The sequence below is a fragment of the Neocloeon triangulifer genome, unplaced genomic scaffold, assembly GCF_031216515.1.
Source record: "Neocloeon triangulifer isolate White Clay Creek 2 clone unplaced genomic scaffold, ASM3121651v1 ptg000010l, whole genome shotgun sequence".
Lineage (NCBI taxonomy): Eukaryota > Metazoa > Arthropoda > Insecta > Ephemeroptera > Baetidae > Neocloeon > Neocloeon triangulifer.
The window spans coordinates 528509-548366 of NW_026775552.1; the positions used below are offsets into that span (position 1 = coordinate 528509).

General features: G+C 37.3%; 4 protein-coding genes across 10 annotated transcripts; 3 read left to right on the forward strand and 1 right to left on the reverse strand.

Annotated features, from left to right (window-relative positions):
• The first annotated feature begins 326 nt into the window (after positions 1–326).
• Positions 327–5181, forward strand: LOC132195667 (uncharacterized). Of its 6 annotated transcripts, none has more exons than XM_059617815.1 (13): positions 327–414; positions 500–598; positions 801–867; positions 1057–1212; positions 1259–1626; positions 1918–2041; positions 2100–2300; positions 2355–2585; positions 2787–2902; positions 3011–3172; positions 3226–3388; positions 3447–4109; positions 4910–5181. In XM_059617815.1, exons 2-12 carry the CDS (start codon positions 500–502, stop codon positions 3677–3679), a joined length of 1920 nt encoding a protein of 639 aa, XP_059473798.1. In that variant the 5' UTR covers positions 327–414; the 3' UTR covers positions 3680–4109; positions 4910–5181. The 6 variants fall into 6 exon arrangements, with proteins under 6 accessions (XP_059473798.1, XP_059473802.1, XP_059473801.1 ...); XM_059617819.1 differs by having other exon boundaries at positions 334–598; positions 1259–1386; positions 1441–1626; XM_059617816.1 differs by having other exon boundaries at positions 357–414; positions 478–598.
• A 460-nt stretch (positions 5182–5641) lies between these two features.
• LOC132195704 (dehydrodolichyl diphosphate synthase complex subunit NUS1) lies at positions 5642–7860 on the forward strand. Its single transcript, XM_059617870.1, has 4 exons — positions 5642–6089; positions 6273–6428; positions 6820–7093; positions 7209–7860. Exons 1-4 carry the CDS (start codon positions 5792–5794, stop codon positions 7297–7299), a joined length of 819 nt encoding a protein of 272 aa, XP_059473853.1. The 5' UTR covers positions 5642–5791; the 3' UTR covers positions 7300–7860.
• A 28-nt stretch (positions 7861–7888) lies between these two features.
• LOC132195703 (Bardet-Biedl syndrome 5 protein homolog) lies at positions 7889–9444 on the forward strand. Its single transcript, XM_059617869.1, has 8 exons — positions 7889–7995; positions 8046–8194; positions 8252–8301; positions 8353–8483; positions 8539–8677; positions 8730–8831; positions 8884–9117; positions 9168–9444. The coding sequence occupies exons 1-8, from the start codon at positions 7940–7942 to the stop codon at positions 9396–9398; spliced, it is 1092 nt and encodes a 363-aa protein (XP_059473852.1). The 5' UTR covers positions 7889–7939; the 3' UTR covers positions 9399–9444.
• On the reverse strand, positions 9392–19025 carry LOC132195702 (uncharacterized). Of its 2 annotated transcripts, XM_059617866.1 has the most exons (13): positions 18763–19025; positions 17439–17542; positions 15774–15933; positions 12808–13045; positions 12537–12760; positions 12112–12479; positions 11239–11478; positions 10981–11145; positions 10679–10920; positions 10304–10625; positions 10158–10255; positions 9958–10109; positions 9392–9900 (listed from the first exon to the last, which is right to left on the reverse strand). In XM_059617866.1, exons 1-13 carry the CDS (start codon positions 18891–18893, stop codon positions 9744–9746), a joined length of 2601 nt encoding a protein of 866 aa, XP_059473849.1. In that variant the 5' UTR covers positions 18894–19025; the 3' UTR covers positions 9392–9743. The 2 variants fall into 2 exon arrangements, with proteins under 2 accessions (XP_059473849.1, XP_059473850.1); XM_059617867.1 differs by lacking the exons at positions 15774–15933; positions 17439–17542; positions 18763–19025 and adding an exon at positions 13632–13767 and having other exon boundaries at positions 9394–9900.
• Positions 19026–19858: the final 833 nt, after the last annotated feature.

The window sequence follows — 19858 nt, forward strand, 5'->3', positions numbered from 1 at the left end:
CGCGTCTTGGCTGAAATATAATAAGGTCTAGGAATAGATTAATGAAACTCTAAATTATTCAAATCAAATTAAAGGTGCATATTTCAGCTTATCAGAAAAAGTTTTGAAACTTAAAACGAGCGAGTGTCGTCGTTCATGACACTTATTGTTAAATTTCATTAAAAAATTGTAATAAAGTGTCTTTTTTTTGCTGAGAATTAAGTGAGATCTTTTTTTTTCGTACTTGTTTTTTCTCATTTAATATATGGCCTGATTATTTTGGATCGTGTCAGAAATTATCAAGTTGAATCACATGTCATGAGCGAAAAACACTAAGCTGGAAATAACGCCTACTTGTCACTTACGTTCCACGAGTACTAAAAAGTTCTTCTAACTTTTAATGCTGTTCAAGACTATTGCGTACATATATAATAAGTATTTACATATCTGTAGTTTTACACTATTTATATCATATTATCATACAAATATAATGAACAGAAGTAAATTTAATTAATTAAAGATGGGAGAGAAGGTGGTTAGTTACTTATGGATGCTCGCCTGCATCTTAATTGCCACTGCTGGAGCTCGTGATTTTGATTGGAATGAGGCCGCTAATGAGGTGAGTTTTTTTATGAACTTTGATGTAAATAAGAATGTTTTCACGTATGTATTCAATTCTGAGCAACAAGGATGAATTTGAATTAGCAAAATGATTACCAAGTCCTATTTTTTTTTTCGATAATTTATTTTCATTTCTTTAGACAAAGATTTTGAGGTAAAAAGGATTTATTATTTCTTAAAATAATAATTTTCTGTAATAGGAGTTGAGCTTCACCGACTGCTGGACTAGGAGCAACCCATCAAAAAAATCCGGATTCCCAAAACCTGGTACGAAAGGAGTATTAAAATCAAGAAATTATTGGCAGTAAAAAGTAACGTTCTTTTGCTGCAGAACACTAAGAAACCAGCACGCAAGTCAGGCAAAAGTTTGCGTTTAAATACATGACACTTATTTATGTTTTTTTCCTTGTTTAATATTCTCTAATTTACTTTTACTTGTCGTGTGTGAATTTCTAGTCTTTAATTTTGAGAAGGAAAACTTAAGCTTCAAAGGCTGCGGTAATTGGTATGGAAAAAATGACGGAAAACTCGCTCCGTGGCACGTTTTACTCTACAGGCGTTTTTGCCCCGGTGTGGTTTTGTCAGATCGAACTATCATTACAACAAATGGAAGTAGTGCAGAAAAAGTTACGATTGGGCAAAATAATTTGAAATGCAGACAGGTGCGCTTACGTGCTTGAGACGTTCAAGGAGACGCAAGAGAAAATAACAATATTCGGCGGCGAATGTGCTGATAAAAGGAACGAAGACACTTGCTACATGTTCAGAGGTTTGCTGCGCCAAAGGGTGATAATATTTCCTAATCACACTCATATGGTTTTATTTGCGAATTTGAGTGAGGTGATTGACGTAAAAAAAGTTGTCATCAACATCGGCAGTTTTTACTCACAGTCCATATATCTGTGGGAAGTTGACATCAGTCTGAAGTTCACGCCGAGCTTGCAGCCTGCCTGCCTCTGGAACAGCGGAAACGAAAATGATCACGTGACGGAAAAGTTTTACCATACCAATGTTAAAGTGGTCAAGGCAAGTAAAATTAATAATGCATGAATAAGTGCCATTTTTCCAATATCTCTCTCAATTTTAAGTGCTGCTCTTGGCCAATTTTAAGTGCTTCATGCTAAATAAACGCATTCCAGTTAGTTATTTTAATTGTTTTATAATTGTAAATGGGCAACATGAAACCTATTCTATTTTAAACTGAAATATATATAACTCTGAAAGATTCACCTTTTTTTAATTACAAAAAGAAACGCTTAATTTTTGCGTAAAATTTTTTTTAAATCACCTTATTTTTATTTAAATTTTGCATGGCAGCCAAATTCCCGTTTATCATCAGATTTCTTACAAGAAGAAAAGTGTTTTGAAGACAGTACAGTAAAAAAGTGGCAATGTGACCTCTACGGCAATTCAATCTGCACGGATTTTGGCTCAAAGATAAGTTAGTAAATTATTTCATTCACAAAAACTTCTTTCTAAATATATTTATCTCTTGCAAGTAGCAACAAATAGAGGGTCATTCTTATTCATTGAACGGCGAGGTCGCTTCTACTTGCGAGCTTCGATTGGTATGGCTAATGAAATCAACAATGATATTCTTGCATGGCTCGACTTGGTACCTTATTTGAGGCGCATTGTTGCTGCGTCGGCCAACCTGGCGATGATGCCAGAAATCCCCGATTTGATAAAGAAGAGAATAGGTTAAATTTTCGTTTGAAACCCAGAAATCAAGTAAAATAAAAAAGTTTCTACAGATTTCGGTGCTACTCAGAGTTTTGAAAATTGCGGTCGCCAACCAAGACGACCACGGAGCAGAAGAGAGACGGACGACAAGGCGCCGGCGGGTGGTTTCATTGTTGGAGGCCGAAATGCGGTCAAAGGGCACCACCCTTGGCACGCCAGTATGTCGCGCGAAACGAACCTCGGCGTTAATATTCCTGATTTTTGCGGCGCCACCCTCGTCACCAAAACGACTCTTGTCACTGGTTTGGATTTACATTTTCTTTTAATTTTTATATTAAAAAATCACGTCATCAGCTTAAAATTTCGATAGTAAATTTGTAAAGCACATTGAATGCTATTCTTTTAAACGAAATTTATTTGAAAATTCATATTGAATTATTCCAAAAGAAACAGTTTAACAGTTTTTAGAACAAGTTTCAAATTCCAAAATAAAAAAATTGCAGCCGCGCACTGCCTTGTTGGCAATGATGGCCCTCGGTATAATATTTCTGAATTATATGTGACGCTCGGGATGCACAGCTCGCTGAGTGAGAATGAAAATTCGCGACAATATTTCGCGGTAAAAAAATTAATTATACCATTTCCACCTAATTTACTCAATTTCTTAAAAATGTAGTGACTCCTGATTCATAGAGACATTCATAATTAATAAATTTAAAATGTAAAGGTTCTGGATATTGTGGTGCACCCCAATTATACTGGAGGTTTCATCAACGACATTGCCCTAATTGAATTGGACGACGAAGTCGAAGTTACTGAATTTGTGCGGCCGATTTGTTTGTGGAACTCGGACCACGACCTGGACAAAATCACCAACAGGACGGGCACGGTGAGAAGGATTTAATTCTTTTGCTCGAATTAAAATTTACGATTTTTGAAAAGGTGGTCGGCTGGGGTCACACGTCCAACCAGACGTACTCGGACATTCTGCAAAGAGCCGAACTGAAAATTGTGTCGTACGAGGAATGCTACGATAGCAAAAAGTTATTCTTCTCCGTCCACTTGAAGCCGAGGGGAAATTTTTGCGCAGGATTCATCCACAACAGTAAAATACTTTTCTTATACTTGGGATTAATTGAGGATTAATTTAATTTCGATCGCAGACACCGGCGCGTGTAAAGGCGACAGCGGCGGCGGGTTTTCTTTGTACGACCGCGAGCCTGATCTTCACTTTTTGCGCGGCGTCGTCAGCCTGGGTCGCTTGAGGGATGTGCCGTGGAGCAGCGAGAAATCTTGCGATCCTAAGTTCTACGCTCTTTACACCGACGTCACCACTTATATGCAGTGGATTGTTGAAAACTCGCCTGGCATCAATAAAAAATCCCCGCTTTCTTAAACCTGTGTCTTATCTCTACCAACAATTTATTGTAACCAACTTTTGTAATATTTTTTAATGATAATGAAGTACCTTCTTTATTCAGATTTTTTGTCCAATTTTGGAAATTCAATCATTAAAATAAAACACAATTTTCATTAATTATTAGAGGAAACATAAAAAAAAATCCTAACAAAAGTTTATAATTAACTTGGTTAGTTAGGAAACTTTTTGTGACCACAATCCGCGATAAATCCCAGAATCTGATGCCGCTCCTTTAGCAAAAAGCGTCAAATTAAAGGTTAAATTCTCCTTCAGTTTTGCAGTGTGAATATTAAACAGCTCTAAATGCTGTGTTAACCATGTTTTTTTTGTGGTTTTCCGTTTGTACACCAAATTACTCAGCAACAGAAGTCATCTTGTGTATATCGTGAGAAATCGCATTTCCAAGGTAATTTATTTATTTTAATTGACAATATTTTTCATATTATCTTTAATTGTCCATCGTTCTCTTTGGATACTCGTAGCATTTAATTTTGGATTCAATTTTGACGCTGATTGCAAGTGGAGCGCGGCAGATAAAATTATACTGATCGCTGCGCTGCTCACTATGAGCTTCCTAACTATAGCCAAGTAAATTATAATTTTTTGATAGGATTTTTTCCACTGATTTAGTTAATCATGAAAGAATTTTATGTTTTATATATTAACAATTAAAATGTTTTTCCAAAATTGAACATTACATTTTGTTTTTAATGTAAATTAGGGTACTGTCTGTAATAATAATAATAATAATAATATCATTATCAGAAAAATATTACAACAAATAAATGTTAATTAGTTTGTTAGCTGAGAAAACAGACACAGGCTTAAGAAAGCGTGGGTTTGTTTTTTATGTCAGGCGTGTTTCAATAATCCACTGCATCGCTGCATGGTGTAAAAATAACGTAGAATTTAGGATCGCAAGATTTCTTGGAAAATCCCGCAAGCGACCCAGGCTGACGACGCCGAGCAAAAAGTGAAGTTCGGTCTTGGCGGTCGTACAAAGAAAACCAGTCCTTATTATTTCAACTAACGCATATTATTATTATCAATTATACTCAATTAGCTATTAAAAATAATCAATAAATATATTGACGATATTGACATCTAACAATATCTCTTGTTAAAGGTCATATGAAGTGAATTTTATTATTAAAATTGGATGATTAAGTAACAGATTTTATTAAATCAATATCATTTCTTCTACAGAAAGCGCTTCATGGAAATAGTAAGGGCCTCATCCCATCCACAAAAAATGCACAGCGGCAAACATCATCATCTTTCCTCTTGTCTAATTGTTTCTTGCCTTCCTTTATGACGGTTTAATTTTTAATTAACATTTAGGAAGCTTTTATAAATCATGCATGGAGATTTAGATGTATTTGTTTAAATTTTAAATATAATAAATTTAATAATAATTAAAAAGCTATTTTTACAATTAATATTTATGATTTTAACTTACTGATACATTTTTTGCGTTCCAAAACTTTATTGAAATAATTTAAATTTTTTAAAAATTGTTATTGAAAATTAAAAAACCTAATTAAAATCAAAAATTTATAATAAATATTAATTTTTTTAGTATCCACTTTGATATATTTTATTATCGCAAATATATTTTTGAATATATTACTATTAACTCAATTTTTGCTAGTTAGGTACGTATATTTTTATTAACAATATATTTAAGTGTTTTTATTATTATATTTTTTCGTTTTGCGAATTTTGAACCTGTTTTGGATGAGAATTTTGTGTAAAGAAGAAACTGGATTGTTTTTTAAACTTCTCTCCTAACTCGTCCTATCTCTATCTATCTTCGACATCATATCTTGATCATAATATATCATATCCATAATATTCACAATCAGATGTAGCCCAGAATGTTGGTACGTATTTAGAATAAAGTAAATTCTGTTTGGTTGGTAATGCTTGTGTTTAGCTTGAGAAAGGGGCGTGGCTTCTTAAAAAACACGTCAGAAGCAGGTGATTTTTGGGCAAAATGCGAAAAAGAGCAATACTGCGGGGCTGGTCGGCGTGAGAGCGACTGGCCGAATCTTCCGCCCGTCGGCCAAGATCTCGAGCTCGGCCGAAATGTACCTTTTATACCGAATTCTGCTGGGTTTGGTGCATTTTTTGTTCTGGTGCCTCGAGTCGGTGGCGTTCGCGTGTCTCTTCGCCCGCAGAAGGTACGGCTCGTTGTGGGGCCGCGGCGAGCCGGCCGACGACTTTCGGCTCGTCGCCGACTGCGTCAAGCACCTCAAGAACGTGCCGACGCACGTGGCGTTCGTGCTGGTCGACGAGAACGTCGTCTCGGCCCAGGATTTGGCCAACGTGATCGTCTGGAGTTTCGCCGCTGGCATTTCCTTTCTCACCCTTTACGACCACGACGGTAGTTATTTTTAATAATTTACGCAATATTGCCAAAATTAATTTATATACAAGTTTTTTTTAAATTCAAACTTGATTTTTGAAATCAAATTTAAGTTGACACAAAGTAAAAAAAAAACCGATCCGGGCTTATTCGGACTGATTGATATCTTTTTCTGTTATCTGATGAAATTTTGCTTTGCAGGCAAAATCAAGACATGCGAGGCTAAGCTGATGCAAGAGTTGGCCAGAAGAGCGGACACCAGAATCCTGAAGAACATTGTCTGGGACTCGCTTTCCTGCTCCAACGGCCACAACGACATTTCCAATGGAAATGGACACTGCAATGGTTATAAAAATGGTATATTTAATACACCAATTTAAGAGGTTTTCAACGTTTTGCTTTTTTAAATTACCTTCCACGAACAATAAGCAACTATTATTTATTAAACACTTTGTATATTTAATTTATAAAATTAATAGAAATAAGTAAATATTTTGACAACACGACTTGTAAAGTTTACTTCATAATCTGTCTGTATCAAAAATATCATTAACAAGGATTTTGTTGACTTTTTTTAATTAAAGGATGCAAATTTAACAAATAAGAATTACAAATAGCTGCAAAAAATGTTGAAAAAATATAAAACAATATTTAGAATTTCAATAAATCGTTGAAATTTTATTTGTTTTGTCTTTAACTCTTTCTCATATTACAAGATTTTTTTCTTCTAAATTTTACAAATTTCCAGGCTATAGCAGTCACAAGTTGCGGATAAACCTGATGAGCTACGAGGATGGTCGTCCGAAGATCATCAGAGCAGCAGTCGAACTTGGTTTGAGAGAGAAAATGGGCAACATCAACAGGGACGAGCGTCTCACGGTTGGTGAGGCCGACGAGGTCATCAGGGCAGTCTACCAGTCGCAGTTCGGCTCCATGCCAGACCCAGAGCTGGTTGTGTGGTGCGGCACAACCACCTGTCCTGCAGGGTTCCTTCCGTGGCACACAAGTCTGACAGAATTTTTGTAAGATTTTTTTTTAAAAAATTCAGTCAAATTCAAAATTTTGCTATAATTGATTAAAATTTGCTTTTTTGATTGAAACATGATTAAATAAATTAATACAATTTTTTTTCTTCAGGCGCCTGCAAAGCCATCATGGTCTAAACTCATCCGACTTCCGAACTCTAATGACGAGTTTCAGCAAGTGTGAGCAGCGCCTCGGAAAATAGCGACTGTGATGGAGTGATTCGAGTTGTGAGACTTTTGAAGACAAGCTGACTGTAAATTTGTGGTCCCCGTACTTGCGTAGAGTGTAGTCCGTTGTTATTAGGGATGATAAAAATCATCTCTACACAATATAATCCTAATGGGCTGTTTATTTATAAAGAAGTGGCCACGCATGGCAGGTCACACAGGCCTCTGCTTCCAAGGAATCGAGTTGTGGTGCAAATGGTGTTTCTTTTTTTTCTCAGTTTGATCGGTTTTGTCAGTAACGGAGTAATTGTGTTGAACTTTGGTCCAATCATATCAATTTCAAACTTTCGAACAAAGCAATCAATTAATTCACACCTTCCGATGTCCTCTCATCGTGCAAAGTGCCACAGCATCATTGAATGCAATGAAGTCATTGATTTTCTGTTTTATCTGGAATGTTGGCTTGTAAGGTTGAAATTGGTTCGGAATCACGGTACTGTGTAATGCAACATTCCAATGTAATCATCATTGATTTTAATGAAAATTTATCAAGTTTTGTTTTCAAAAATAAACAATATCCAATGAACAAAATGTAACAGCTGCGTATTTATGTAATGATAATGTTGTGACCATCTGGTTGCCAAGGTAACCACCGATAGCTGAATAGTTGTAAACATGGCCCTGCCAAGGGTTTGGGAGGACAGGGAAATTCGATTTGACCTGCCTGGCATGTGAGTTGGATCCTTGAATTAGACTGAACTAATACTTGAATTGATTTCAGTGAATTGCAGCCTCGTTCCGGGGAGAAACTTTTGATGAGATGTGACGGAGTGGAGGACACAAAAGGCAACGCCGGTGACAGCGGCACTCTTTCCATCAGTAACTTGAGGGTGGTCTGGAATTCGCACGTCTCCTCCAGGATAAGTCTTTGTGCGGTTTGCAATTAAAATATTTGTTTAATTTAACCAAAATTACAAAAATTTTCAGCCATCGGTTACAACTGCATAATGCATGTGTCGACTAAAATCATCAACTCGGTGAGATCTCAAATGATTTCTTTAAATTTTTATTCCTTCCTTTTTGATTAGAAACTGATGGGCGTCGCAAAAGCGCTTTACATTTTGACCAGAACACCTTCGGCCCGGTACGAATTCATTTTCACAAACTTGGACGCTTCCGATATTCTGCGCCACTACAATGCTGTCTTGGCCGTTTATAAGTATGAGTCATTTTATAATTTGCTTTCGTTTAATCATTTGATTTGTTCAAAATAGAGCGTACAGCAGCTCAAGATTGTTCCGAGAATTGAGATTGCGAGGCGCAATCTTCCATGCTCCGGGCCAGCTTCGGACCTTGAAAAACGAGCGAATTTTGAATACCCTGAGAGGCATTTGGAATCTGGCCAGCGACCAGGTATGTAAAATCACAATAATAAATGAATCCCAATTTTATATAATTTCTTCAGGGGAGCTTGGGTACGATGCTGATTTCCAACATCCGAGTCGTTTGGTTCGCAGAAATGAACGAGCATTTCAACATTTCCTTGCCTTTTCTTCAAATAAAACAGGTTTGAACAATTAAAAGAAAGTGAAGCAAAATTATTATTTTGAAATCTGTAGGTTCGAATTCGAAACTCAAAATTCGGTGATGCTTTGGTTTTGGCGACTCAAGATGGGCCTGGCGGCGGAGGGTACGTTTTGGGCTTCAGGGTAGACCCTGCCGAGAAGTTGCAGGCGGTTTGCCAAGAACTGACTGCTCTGCACAAGGCGTTCACCAAGGAGCCTGATTTTGGCGTTTACGTCGACTTTGCTTCACCCGAAGTGACTCGAGGCGAAGAAGCGGCGCAGCAAATTGTGAGTCTTCTATATAATTGATTCAAAAATGAAAAGCACAAATTAATTAGCGGGAGGAGGCGGCGGTGGAAAAGGAAGTGCAGGAGATCGATGACCGTCCGAACGAAATGTCGGACGCTCTGGTCAATTATTATGCGGCCGGTTCTGAATCGACCACCCCAGAGGTGCCCGGGGCCAAAAATCCAGTCAGTTTTTGCTCCGAGTTTGGTTTGGCCATTGAAACTCCAAAGGAAGGGTTTTCAGTAAAATCACTTTGGGAAGTTTTGACGAATGATTCATGAATATGTATTATTTTGTAATTCTTTTTTTAATTAATACAAAAATTTATTTTATTCACAAGTGCTTGATTATGAGTTTCCACATCAATATGTACAGAGATGAGAGGCAAATTGAAGCAATGGAGAAACTCAATTGTTAACATAGACTAGCACCTACGACAATGAGTTTCGCCAACTTTTCATGATAAAAGTTGATTAAAGTATTTCGACTTTCTATCGAGACGCCCAATCAACAGAGTTCCGTTTGAGTTTGAGAGTTTTTAATTAAAATAGATTATTTTTATTTTTAGAAGTCACATTCAAAAGTATTAAGTATAAATTAGACTGAAAGAGATTTTAGAATGAAGACTAGCTGGAGGCTCGCTTCCTTCTGTGCGACACCACTGCCATGTTGTTCCCCTCCAAGGGCTGCGGGTCGGGAGAGAAGTTGAGGGCCTCGGTGCTCTCTCCCCCTCGCAGTCTTTGCACCATGATTGCCCCTTCGGTCGTCGTAGTCATCGTCTCACTGTTAATCAGACTTTTTGTTAGACCGAGTAAAAAATAAGAGTGAAAAAATTACAACCTTGTGGTGACGGTTGTGATTTGCTTTTTGACGTGCCTGGTCATTTGTTCCTGAAGCAACGCCTGCATTTCCGGCCACATTAAAACCTCGTCCGTCCCACTCGGAGGCGTCAGAGACATTTCCGGCTCTTTCGAAACCAGAGCTTTTGACGCCTGAACACAAAATTTATATAAGAGAAAAAATTTAAAATTAATACTCACAGGAACTAGCGCTTTAGATTTGCTTGGACTACCCCTTGGGCTGCCTGCAGAATTGGGTCGAGACCGCGGATTTGATTTCACCGACCCGCCACTGCCAGCTATTCAGCAATTTTTATTTAAAATTTTTATAAAATTATCCATCTTACGTCTCTGGCTAGCTTGTTTGCTGCTGCCTTTTCCCTCTCCATTCTTGATGTTCAAAATGTAATTGGCGCAGTTTTCTCCCCCTGCTGGACTAGGCACTGCTCTCACATTCCCCTTCGTCTTGGGACTGCTTTTCTTGAGTTCGTCCTTGTCTCCTTGGGGGTCCTGCTTTTCGTCATTTTTATCCTCGCCATCTGCCAGTGGAGGAAAAACCAGTCTGAGCTCCATTTCCGGTTGAGGGTAGAGACCGGACAGGGTGACGCTCCAAGTGCCAGAGTCGGTGGAGCCAGCCTCGGCCACGATTGTGCCGGGCTCGATTTCAGACTAAAATTTCAACGTGAAAATTTTCAATACGAAAAATTATCTATATTTTATACCTTTGCGAGAATGTTGCTTTGCTTGACGACCGCAACTTTGGCTTTGGACGGCGAAAGAGGCGCCGTTTCTCTTCCACTCTTGCTCCTTGTGAAAGTCCTGAACTTGACAGACTCGTCGGTCGGAGACTGAAGGGAAGGCAGGGCGACGTCCTTGGACTGTCTCCGCTTGATGGCGGGAACAGGAGGGTGCCTTTGCATGTTGGGCACAGGTCGCATTCTGTCACTCGAACTCGCGCGTCCACCTTAAAAATTTTATTATGTAAATGAAATTCGGGTTGAAATTTACAATTTTTTTTTCGTACCACTAGATAATCTGGGCAGAGAATAAGAGGTTGACTTTGTGACCGAGCTGGCTGCCCGTTGCTGCTGCCTCATGTTGGAAGGGTTTTGCACTTTGATTGTTGTGGTTATTCTCTCCTCAGAACTGCTAGTTTCGATTTTCGTCCACTTTTTCCGCGCACTTTTTGCTAAAAAATTTATATAGCTCAAATTAAAATCACAAAACTAGGCAACTGGCGCCACTGCCAAGTTGTGCCGGTTGCCTAATTTAAATATCGTACCTTTCGGAGCGTCACCTTTGGCGTCCTCGTCGCCCTTGATGACGTAGAAATTTCCCCAACCAGGGGTCGCGGCCGCCATGTCCGTAAGGCGCTTGCCTTTGACCTTTGGCATTGGCAACGGAACCACCGACTGGATGGCTTCTCTGCCGTCAATCTTGGAAGACAAGATTGACAAGTCTTTTGTCTCTTGCACTATTCCTTGGAGCGCTCGCTGCGAGTGGCCCACTTGGAAGCGCGGCTCTGCGGAAATTTCAATTAATAAATCACTAAAAAAATAAATAAATCTTTTTTAAGTATTGCAATCTTAATTGTTTGAAAACAAAAAAATAATTTTTATCTTCAGAGATAATTTAAAAAAAAATACAAAACATATTTTAAATATACGCATTAAAATTTATAAACAAAAAAATAAAAATTCTAAAATGTAAACTTAATCTGGTAAAAAAATGAATGCTCAGTTGGATCGACGTATGTAAAAGTTGGCCACAGTGAATCGCAACGCACGCTTTTTGAGGTCACCGACACAGTTTCAAGTGGGCAGTATAAGAAATTATATCCCAGCAGGTCACGAATGTCGATCCCACTTTTGAGATAAGCGTCGTGTAATCACGCGTTATACTTTTGTTTTGCTCCACTGGCCAAATTTTTACACAAGAAACTCGCAAATGAACACTTTTTTCTATTATTATTGTTAGAGGAGCTTCTCATTTATTGATCGATCAAGACAAAATTAACTTTCCCTATATCGGGTGTTGAATTTTTTATAAGACGCACCACAAAATGATTGGTGCAGGTGCGCCTTATAACTCAATATGTCATCAATTTTTTTCTCAAAATAATTTAAAGGTTTTTTTCTTAGTTAGAAAAACTCACGGTAATTTCGGGCCAAAGCTCTGGATCGCGCAATCTTGATCCTGTTGTTGGTGTCGAGATTTTCCTCGGGAATGCTTTCGAACTGGTTGAACTTGTTGATGACGATGCGTCTGGCCCTGTTGAGGCGCGGCGTCCTGGTTCTGGGCGTCGGCAAAGGGTCGAGCGCCTTTTTCCTCTCCAACTCCAGCCGGCGCTTCTCCAGCTTCTCCCTCAGGAATTCGGGAAGCTGCAGACCGAAGTTGTTTTGCTCCTGCTCCTTCAGGTTGACGAAGAACTTTTCAGGTTTGGGAAGAGGCGATTTCGGCGGTTGCTGAGTGGACAGGGCCGTCGTCAAAGCCGACTTGGCGTCGCCTAGGCGCGAACTCAATCTGGAAAACGTATTTTAAAACAAATATTATTTTTCTGAAATAATTTTTAATTTTTACCTGGACAAATCCTCAAGACTGTCGGCCAAACTGTGGCACTCCTCTTCGTTTTCACTCGAGCTTGACGATTTTGAAATGTTCGCGAGCATGGACATCGTCCTCGGAAGAGACGAGAAGCGGGGGATGATTCTCGCGGGCAGGAAATATTCATTCTCGATGTAATTGTAGTTGTAATTCATGTCGTCGAAGTTGAGACGACAGGAAAACTCGATGTGCTGTTGCATCTGTGGAAAAAAATTTATTTAATGGAAAAATGAAGGTTTGCGCTGACCTGCTGGTCCTTGTTGCCATCGTGCTGGTGGTGGCAGTAGCAGGGCGTCCGGTTTTTGGGCATGAGCGTGCCGGTGTCGCCGGGCAGCAAAACTGAGTCGCTGCACATCGCAGGGGCCGAGAGGGGGCGAGCTGCCGGCTGCTGAGCGGTGGGGGCGGCCAAGAAGAGGCGGCGGAGGCGGGCCTCGGGGGCGGAAGGCAGTCGTCGTCGACAAGTAGTAGTTGTCACCGTCTCTTGTCTGCAAAACAATAAATGCAAACCCGAAATTTTCAAAATTGTTCGATATAATTTTATGCACAAAATTAAGAAATTTTAAATTTTCTAAAAAAATTTTATTTTTATTTCTGTTTAAATTTTGAAACAAATAACCAGCATTGAATTAAAATTATCAGTAAAATACTAAAAATAAACATTTAAAAGCAAGGAAAATATTAAAATTTAATTTTAAAATGAATTCTCTTTGATAATATTTTATTGCTGAAGAAATTAACTGTTAATTGAGTGAGTTACGTCAATTTAATCATTATAAAAATTAATATTGAACTTAATTACTTATTTACTTTTAATTGAAGTAAAATTAATTAAATAATTAGTATAATTATAATAATTATAATAACTTAAAATGTACTTTTTAAACTTAAAACAAGAGGATCGAAACAAAGAAATCAATTCAATATTAAAAATAAAAATTTTAAATTTGGGAAACTATTAAAATTTAATTTTAAAATTCCCTCTCTTTGATAATAGTTTGTTATTTGTCACTGAAAAAATTAAATAATAATTGAGTGAGTTACGTGTCAATGTATAAATTCAGACTTACTAACCTTGGGTGTTTCTTTTTGCGGTAGTAGTTAATCCTTACAAGTGCAAACAAGGAAGCGGCAGAGAAAGGTTAGTCTGCGAGTATATTCGATAAATATGGATTTCGCGCACTGAGTGTTGGTCAGCGAGCGGTCGAAGGTGAATTGGGAGCAAAGCTAGGCTCGGGGCGGAAGGGGTGGCGCGCTAATTTATGCAAACGCCAGACGAGGAAGGCGCATGCCCCCCTTGCTCCGTCTTTCTGCCTTTCCGATCTGGGTTACGACAAACTGACCAACACGTCGGATTAACAATAAGTGGGCGAGATAAGTCGAGGGGTGGATTTTTATTGGGGTGACTTTGTGCCTTGGCGACACGCATAGTCTCGTCGGCCTCATTTCAACGAGATGCTGATTACTTTTGAATTTTTCAGCAAAAGTGGGGCGGAAGAGATTTTAATTTTAATTATATTCACTAAGCAAAATTAAGCGCCACAGGATTGAAATAAAGAGACCCATTTGTTTCGGCGCAGGAATGTTGAGTGAAATTCAAAACCTTTAAGAAGCGGCGGCGGTCAGTTGGAGAGCGAAAAATGAGACGTGGTTGCGTGAGTTATCAGAGCGAATCTTTAGTGGGGCGGCTGGAAAAAGGTTAAATTTAAAAAATTTGCATACAGAGAAGTAAACATTTTTGGCAGACAGTAAAATTTACGGACGCTTTAAATCACTTTAAATGTGAAACCCAAATAAGACCTGATTATTTTGCGGCTAATTGCTTTTAATATTCTGGAAAAGTAATAAATTTTGACTAGTTCAATCTGAGTTCAATCAAGTCTCTAAAATCATCTAAAATAGAAAATTAAAAAACTTAAACATATGATTTCAGTTTAAATTGCCTTTGTGATATATCAATAAACACAATTTGCAACTAAATTAGAAATAATTAAAGCAAATTTTATAACAAAATCAACATATTAATTAAAGGGTCTAAATGAAATTAACTTATTAAATTTAAAAACACTAAAAATTAAAATATTAAGAAACGTTAAACTTTATTAACTTTGTAAGTAATTTTAATTTTTTTAAACTTCAAATCTTATTTTTTTTTTTTTAATTTGATTTTCTTAAAGAAATTAAATCTATAATTTATTCTACGCTCCCAGCTTACTGGAAATTTCCACAATGGAATAAATTATGAAAATGCCATTGACCTCTTGATAGATTCAATTATCTTCGTGGCCAGTTATTTTCTTTCACACGCCAAAGCCGAATTTGGCAATAGAAAATTCAGCCCACTCACTTCCTACTCGCATTAGCTTCAATTTCGTTGTTGCATGCAAATTATGCATTTCTCTGTGCCTGGCTGGGCCCATTTCATCCATCACCGCGCATATCGACTTTGTTGCATTCGATTGAACCACTTCATCCTTTTCTATGTAAGCATTAATGAATGCATATGTTCGGGTGGCGCGCGGAATAAAAAAGGCTTTCGTGCTCGTATTAGGGCGAATATTATTATATGTATGTTGCGGCTAGATAAAGCGCACGCAAACACTCTCTTAATAAGGTAGAAATCAAGCGTTTCGCCTGTTTAAACTTTATAAATTATGCTAAAATTGAGCTTAATTATTTTGACATTCAAGGTGTTAATAAATTATTTAATAATTAATTTAAATAATTTAAAAGTTAAAATTAATCATAATTGTTTACTTATTTTTATGGATGAAATTAACTTAGTATTATTTTAATTTGAACGGACATTATGCTTAGGTTTTAATACTTCTAATTGATATACTGAAGATTTGTTTGTTTCAATTTTTTTCCTCTGGCGCTGGAGAACCTTTTCGAGTGGAAAATTCTAGGCTAATAGTCTGCAAAACAGCTGCTGCCCTTATTCTGTTGTAAAACGATCGTGGCGATGACGGAGGGAGGAAAAAAATGGAAAAGATCGACGGTGGCATGCGGCGGCGAGAACGGAAAATGTGTTTGCATAATGAGAGTTTGTTGTAAGTGAAACTAATCAAAATTGACATTTTGAACTATTCATGGCGATTTTATATCAAAATTACGTATTTAAAAGTGCTAATGAAAAAAGTTTGAATTTACAAAAGCAAGGGTGGTGTGCGAATAATTAGTCAGTCGCATGCAGTAATAGGGAGGTGAACTTACACAATCGTGTTGCACGACGATGGTGGTCTTGGCGCGTTCCAGGTTTCCCTCAGCAGCATTTCTGAGGCCTCTGCTTTGATTCGTTTGTGATTTTGATCCTTGAAATCTTTTGACGTTCGATTTTCAAACTGGTGGTGGCCACTCGCGTCCTCCCCTCGATCTGCCATCAATATAAAAAGTAGATTGAAGAATTCGGCAACTTTTTAATATATGAATCGCAAAAGAGTTAATATAAATTAATAAAAAAAAATATTATATTTAATATTTACAAGGACTATTTATATCTTTTTGGTAAAATTTCTTTTACTTGCATTTAAAGCAAAATAATCAGAAATTAAAACGCAGAGAGCATAATTTGAGCCTTTTCATTTAAATTTTATTTTGGCTTTTGTTTGAAAATTTGTTTGTATCAAATCGCTGACTTGAAGCATTTTTAAATAAAAAATATCCTTCCAAGAATTGACTACAACTATAAAAGAGCAACTAATGCACTCTCATAATCAAATATGCTTTCCATTCTATTTTTAGCATAAATTTTATGGTCCATCGTGTTATCGCAATCTTGATCTTTTCTACCCGCGGCCGATTATAGTTTTTGACGGAGAGGAAAGCGTGGATTGTGAACGGCGCGTATAAGTGCAGTGGCCCCTTTGATTATTTTATTTTAATGCATGCATGAGGAGCTGCTCCGATGTGCTCCGTCAGTCGGTGCCCTGCTTGCACTCTTCATAAATATCCAGCGATTCGGACACGCCCTTTGCGGCAAAAGGAAATTATTAATTAATTACGGATCGCTCTGAGTTAATGACATCAATAGTAATATAAAACGATGGGCAGCGAAACAAAGTGCGCATCTCATCGCAGCTTCAAAACAATTGTGGAAGCAGCGACGCAATAACAAAATTTCATCCGCAGCTCTAAACAAAGACGATGTGTGCTGAGATTTCCACTTTTTTGCGGCAATTCCACGTATATTTCATTCTTTTAGTCGACGATTTTGTAAGAATTTTAGGCCTTAGCTCTATTTTGCTAGTCGTATAATAATTTGACTAATTTCAAAGCGGGACGACTGAAAAAAGCAAAAATGAAACAACCGAGTTGTTCGACTTTTTCTTTTATTTGGCAATTCCGGGACTTTTAGTCTTTTAGTGGTCGATTTTGAAAACTTTAATCCTCAGCTCTGAACGTAGACCATGTGAAATTTCCTCTTTTTTGGCAATTCCACTTCTGTTTTCCTCTTTTAGTCGGCGCTTTTTAAAATTTCTGTTCTTAGCTCTACTAATACAAGAGCCACTTTTTTGCAATGATCCGGGTCTTTTTTCTCAATTATGGTCTCACAAAAAATAAACCAATTATAAGCAATTAATTATAAAATCTGGCAATATTCAGCACAATATGCAGAAAAAACTGCAAAAATAGTAATATTAGTGCAAATAATTAAAATTTATTTCCAAACCTTCTTAAAATTGAAAACAATATTGTTTGTTTTACAGTCTTTCAAGCAGTAAAATTACATTGTGCGTTGGAATTCGAAAAATGACAGAAATTTTCCATTTAATATTTCCCACGGAGCTCAACCGAAAATTAATAGATTTTAATAAAGTCTGTTAAAAACCTTAAAAATAATCAGATAATTTACATAAATTGGTGTATAAAAAACCTAACCTGTGGCTTTTTTCTGCAAAGAGCTTCCCGGCAGTTCATTTGACGGCGCCGATTCTTCAGCGGCGCCCGAGCTGGAGCATGGGTCAGGCGACGCCAAAGTCTTCCTGCGAAGCAACACAAGCACCACTTCACTTCACTTATTCAAACGTATAACAATGTGAGGCGCGGACGGACGAGCGAGCATAATATAAAATGTTGTGTAAGACGACGGTGGCCGAGGGCGTCCAGAATTGAATTCGGAATTATGAAAACCGACAATTCGTGATTATGGTAATGAAAAGGCACGATGCGCGGCCGCTTTTTACGCTCTCGTTTCACGGACCACCGAGTTTAAAGTGACTCTGATTGAGCCTCGCCCTCCAGACCGCGGCTCGCATCCGTTCAGAGTAGCTTTTCACGCCGCAACAGTCGAACAAGTCATCTTTTGCAAATACTGTGAAGTGTGAGCGGAAAAATAACTTGCTTATACAGAATAAAACAACTGTAGTTTTTGATATGGAAAAATTTGTGTGTTAAAGTTAAAAATTATCCTGTTTTTATAGGAATTTTTATAACAAATTGTATGAATTAATTTTAAATCGTGAATAATTTTTTTTTTAAATAATTAATATATACAAAAATCCAAAAAGCTTTGATTTAAAATAAGAATGGAAGCAAAATTGCTCAAATTTCATTAGAAATCAGAATAATATTTTGTATAAATTAACTTTCTAATTGAATGCTCAGCGTATTTAAAAAAATTGGAAAATTGGATTTATATTAACCTGACGAACTGGATACAAATTGTAACACGAGCTAATTTTTAGTTATTTGATTTTAAATGTGTCGAAAAAGCCACTAGATTTTTTATAATCAAACGGTTGTTAACCACATTATTGAAAAATGAGTTTTAGAAAACGTATCAAAGATAAACGAGAAGTGACAATTTTAGAAAAAGACTGATTCACTGTGCTTAAAAATGTCTCGTTTTCATTATAGATAAGTTTTGGTCAAGTCAAGTACCAAGTATATGTATGATTCGATCTAGAAGCTCGCTTTTGAATTTTTTTTCCATTTTGATGTGTATCTTCTTGACCTTCGTTATTTCCTCGTTTGACGGTAAATGGGAATGAGCTTTTATTGATCTTTTTCCATGTGTTTATAACAATAGAAGTATTAATATTAATATGGAAAATTCCCCAAAAAATATAATTAAAAAATATATAAAATGTTACATGAAATTTTTATGAAATTAAAGGAAAAACAAAATAGTAAAAGTCAAACTAAAAATCTCGTAAAGGATTATAATTGTAACGAATAAAGAATTAATAAAAAAACGGCAAACCTGCAATCTTCGGCCGCTTCGTGGTCGTTAACAAACTGAATGGGCACGTCAAAATAAACAAAACACAGAGGCATGCCGCGACCTTGACACTGGTCACCGCCGCCGATGATTTGTAAGCACTGATTCCGCATGATGTTCTCCGACTTTCCGATCGCCAGGATAGTGTAGGGAAAACACCTGCAGACTCAGGTCTTCTTGGTGCGAAAATCCAGGGCAGAAGATTGAGGCGCAAAAGCAGATTCCTCGTTTGCCTGCGCAAGAGCGCGACCCGCGGCAACTGACCAACGGCGCAGCACACGTTCGTGTCAGCACAGATTGCGGTCTGGAGAACAAAATCACGCACCCCACGGCAGACTGCTATTGATTGTGCTTAATCATCACCCCCTGACCGTGAGCCACTCTTTATTGCTTCAGTTGCTGACCACAAATTTACCACTAAAACGCATTATTTTGTAAAACTGCAGTTAATTTTTCAATTTAAATTGCAAATTGAACCTATAAGTTTTACTGAAAACTGAACAACAATTTTCCCCCCTGTGCAAAAATCTCGTGTGGCAGCAGCAATTTTAGTGATTAATTTCATTTGACTTGATTTGTGAAGAATAAACGGAATATACAACAATATAATATTCTGAAACTAATTGCTAACATGGAATTTAAGAAGTAAAATGAACAAACAGACTTGCTGACGGGAGCATTACCATCAGGCTTTTCCTGGAGAGGCTTTCATACAGAATGTACGATCCTTTGAGGGTTGCAGAAAGACAGGAATATATATTTCTATTTATTTATATATAACTTAAACATATTTTTAATTTTAACAAAAACCAGTCCAACATCAGAGGCCAAAGCGGCGTCAGGACAACCAGCACGAATCTGACTCGGACTAGAGACCCATGAACCTCGACTTAATCTGGAACTCTGTGACAAACGTTATTTTTAACGGGCTGTGAATTATAAATAAATAAGAATACTATACATTACCATACTACTCAATTTCGGACAGTTTAATTTCGGATGAACCATTTTTCGGAGAAAAAAAAATTCGGATGAAGTATTTTCGGAGAAAATTTTGAAAAAATTCGGACAAAAATAT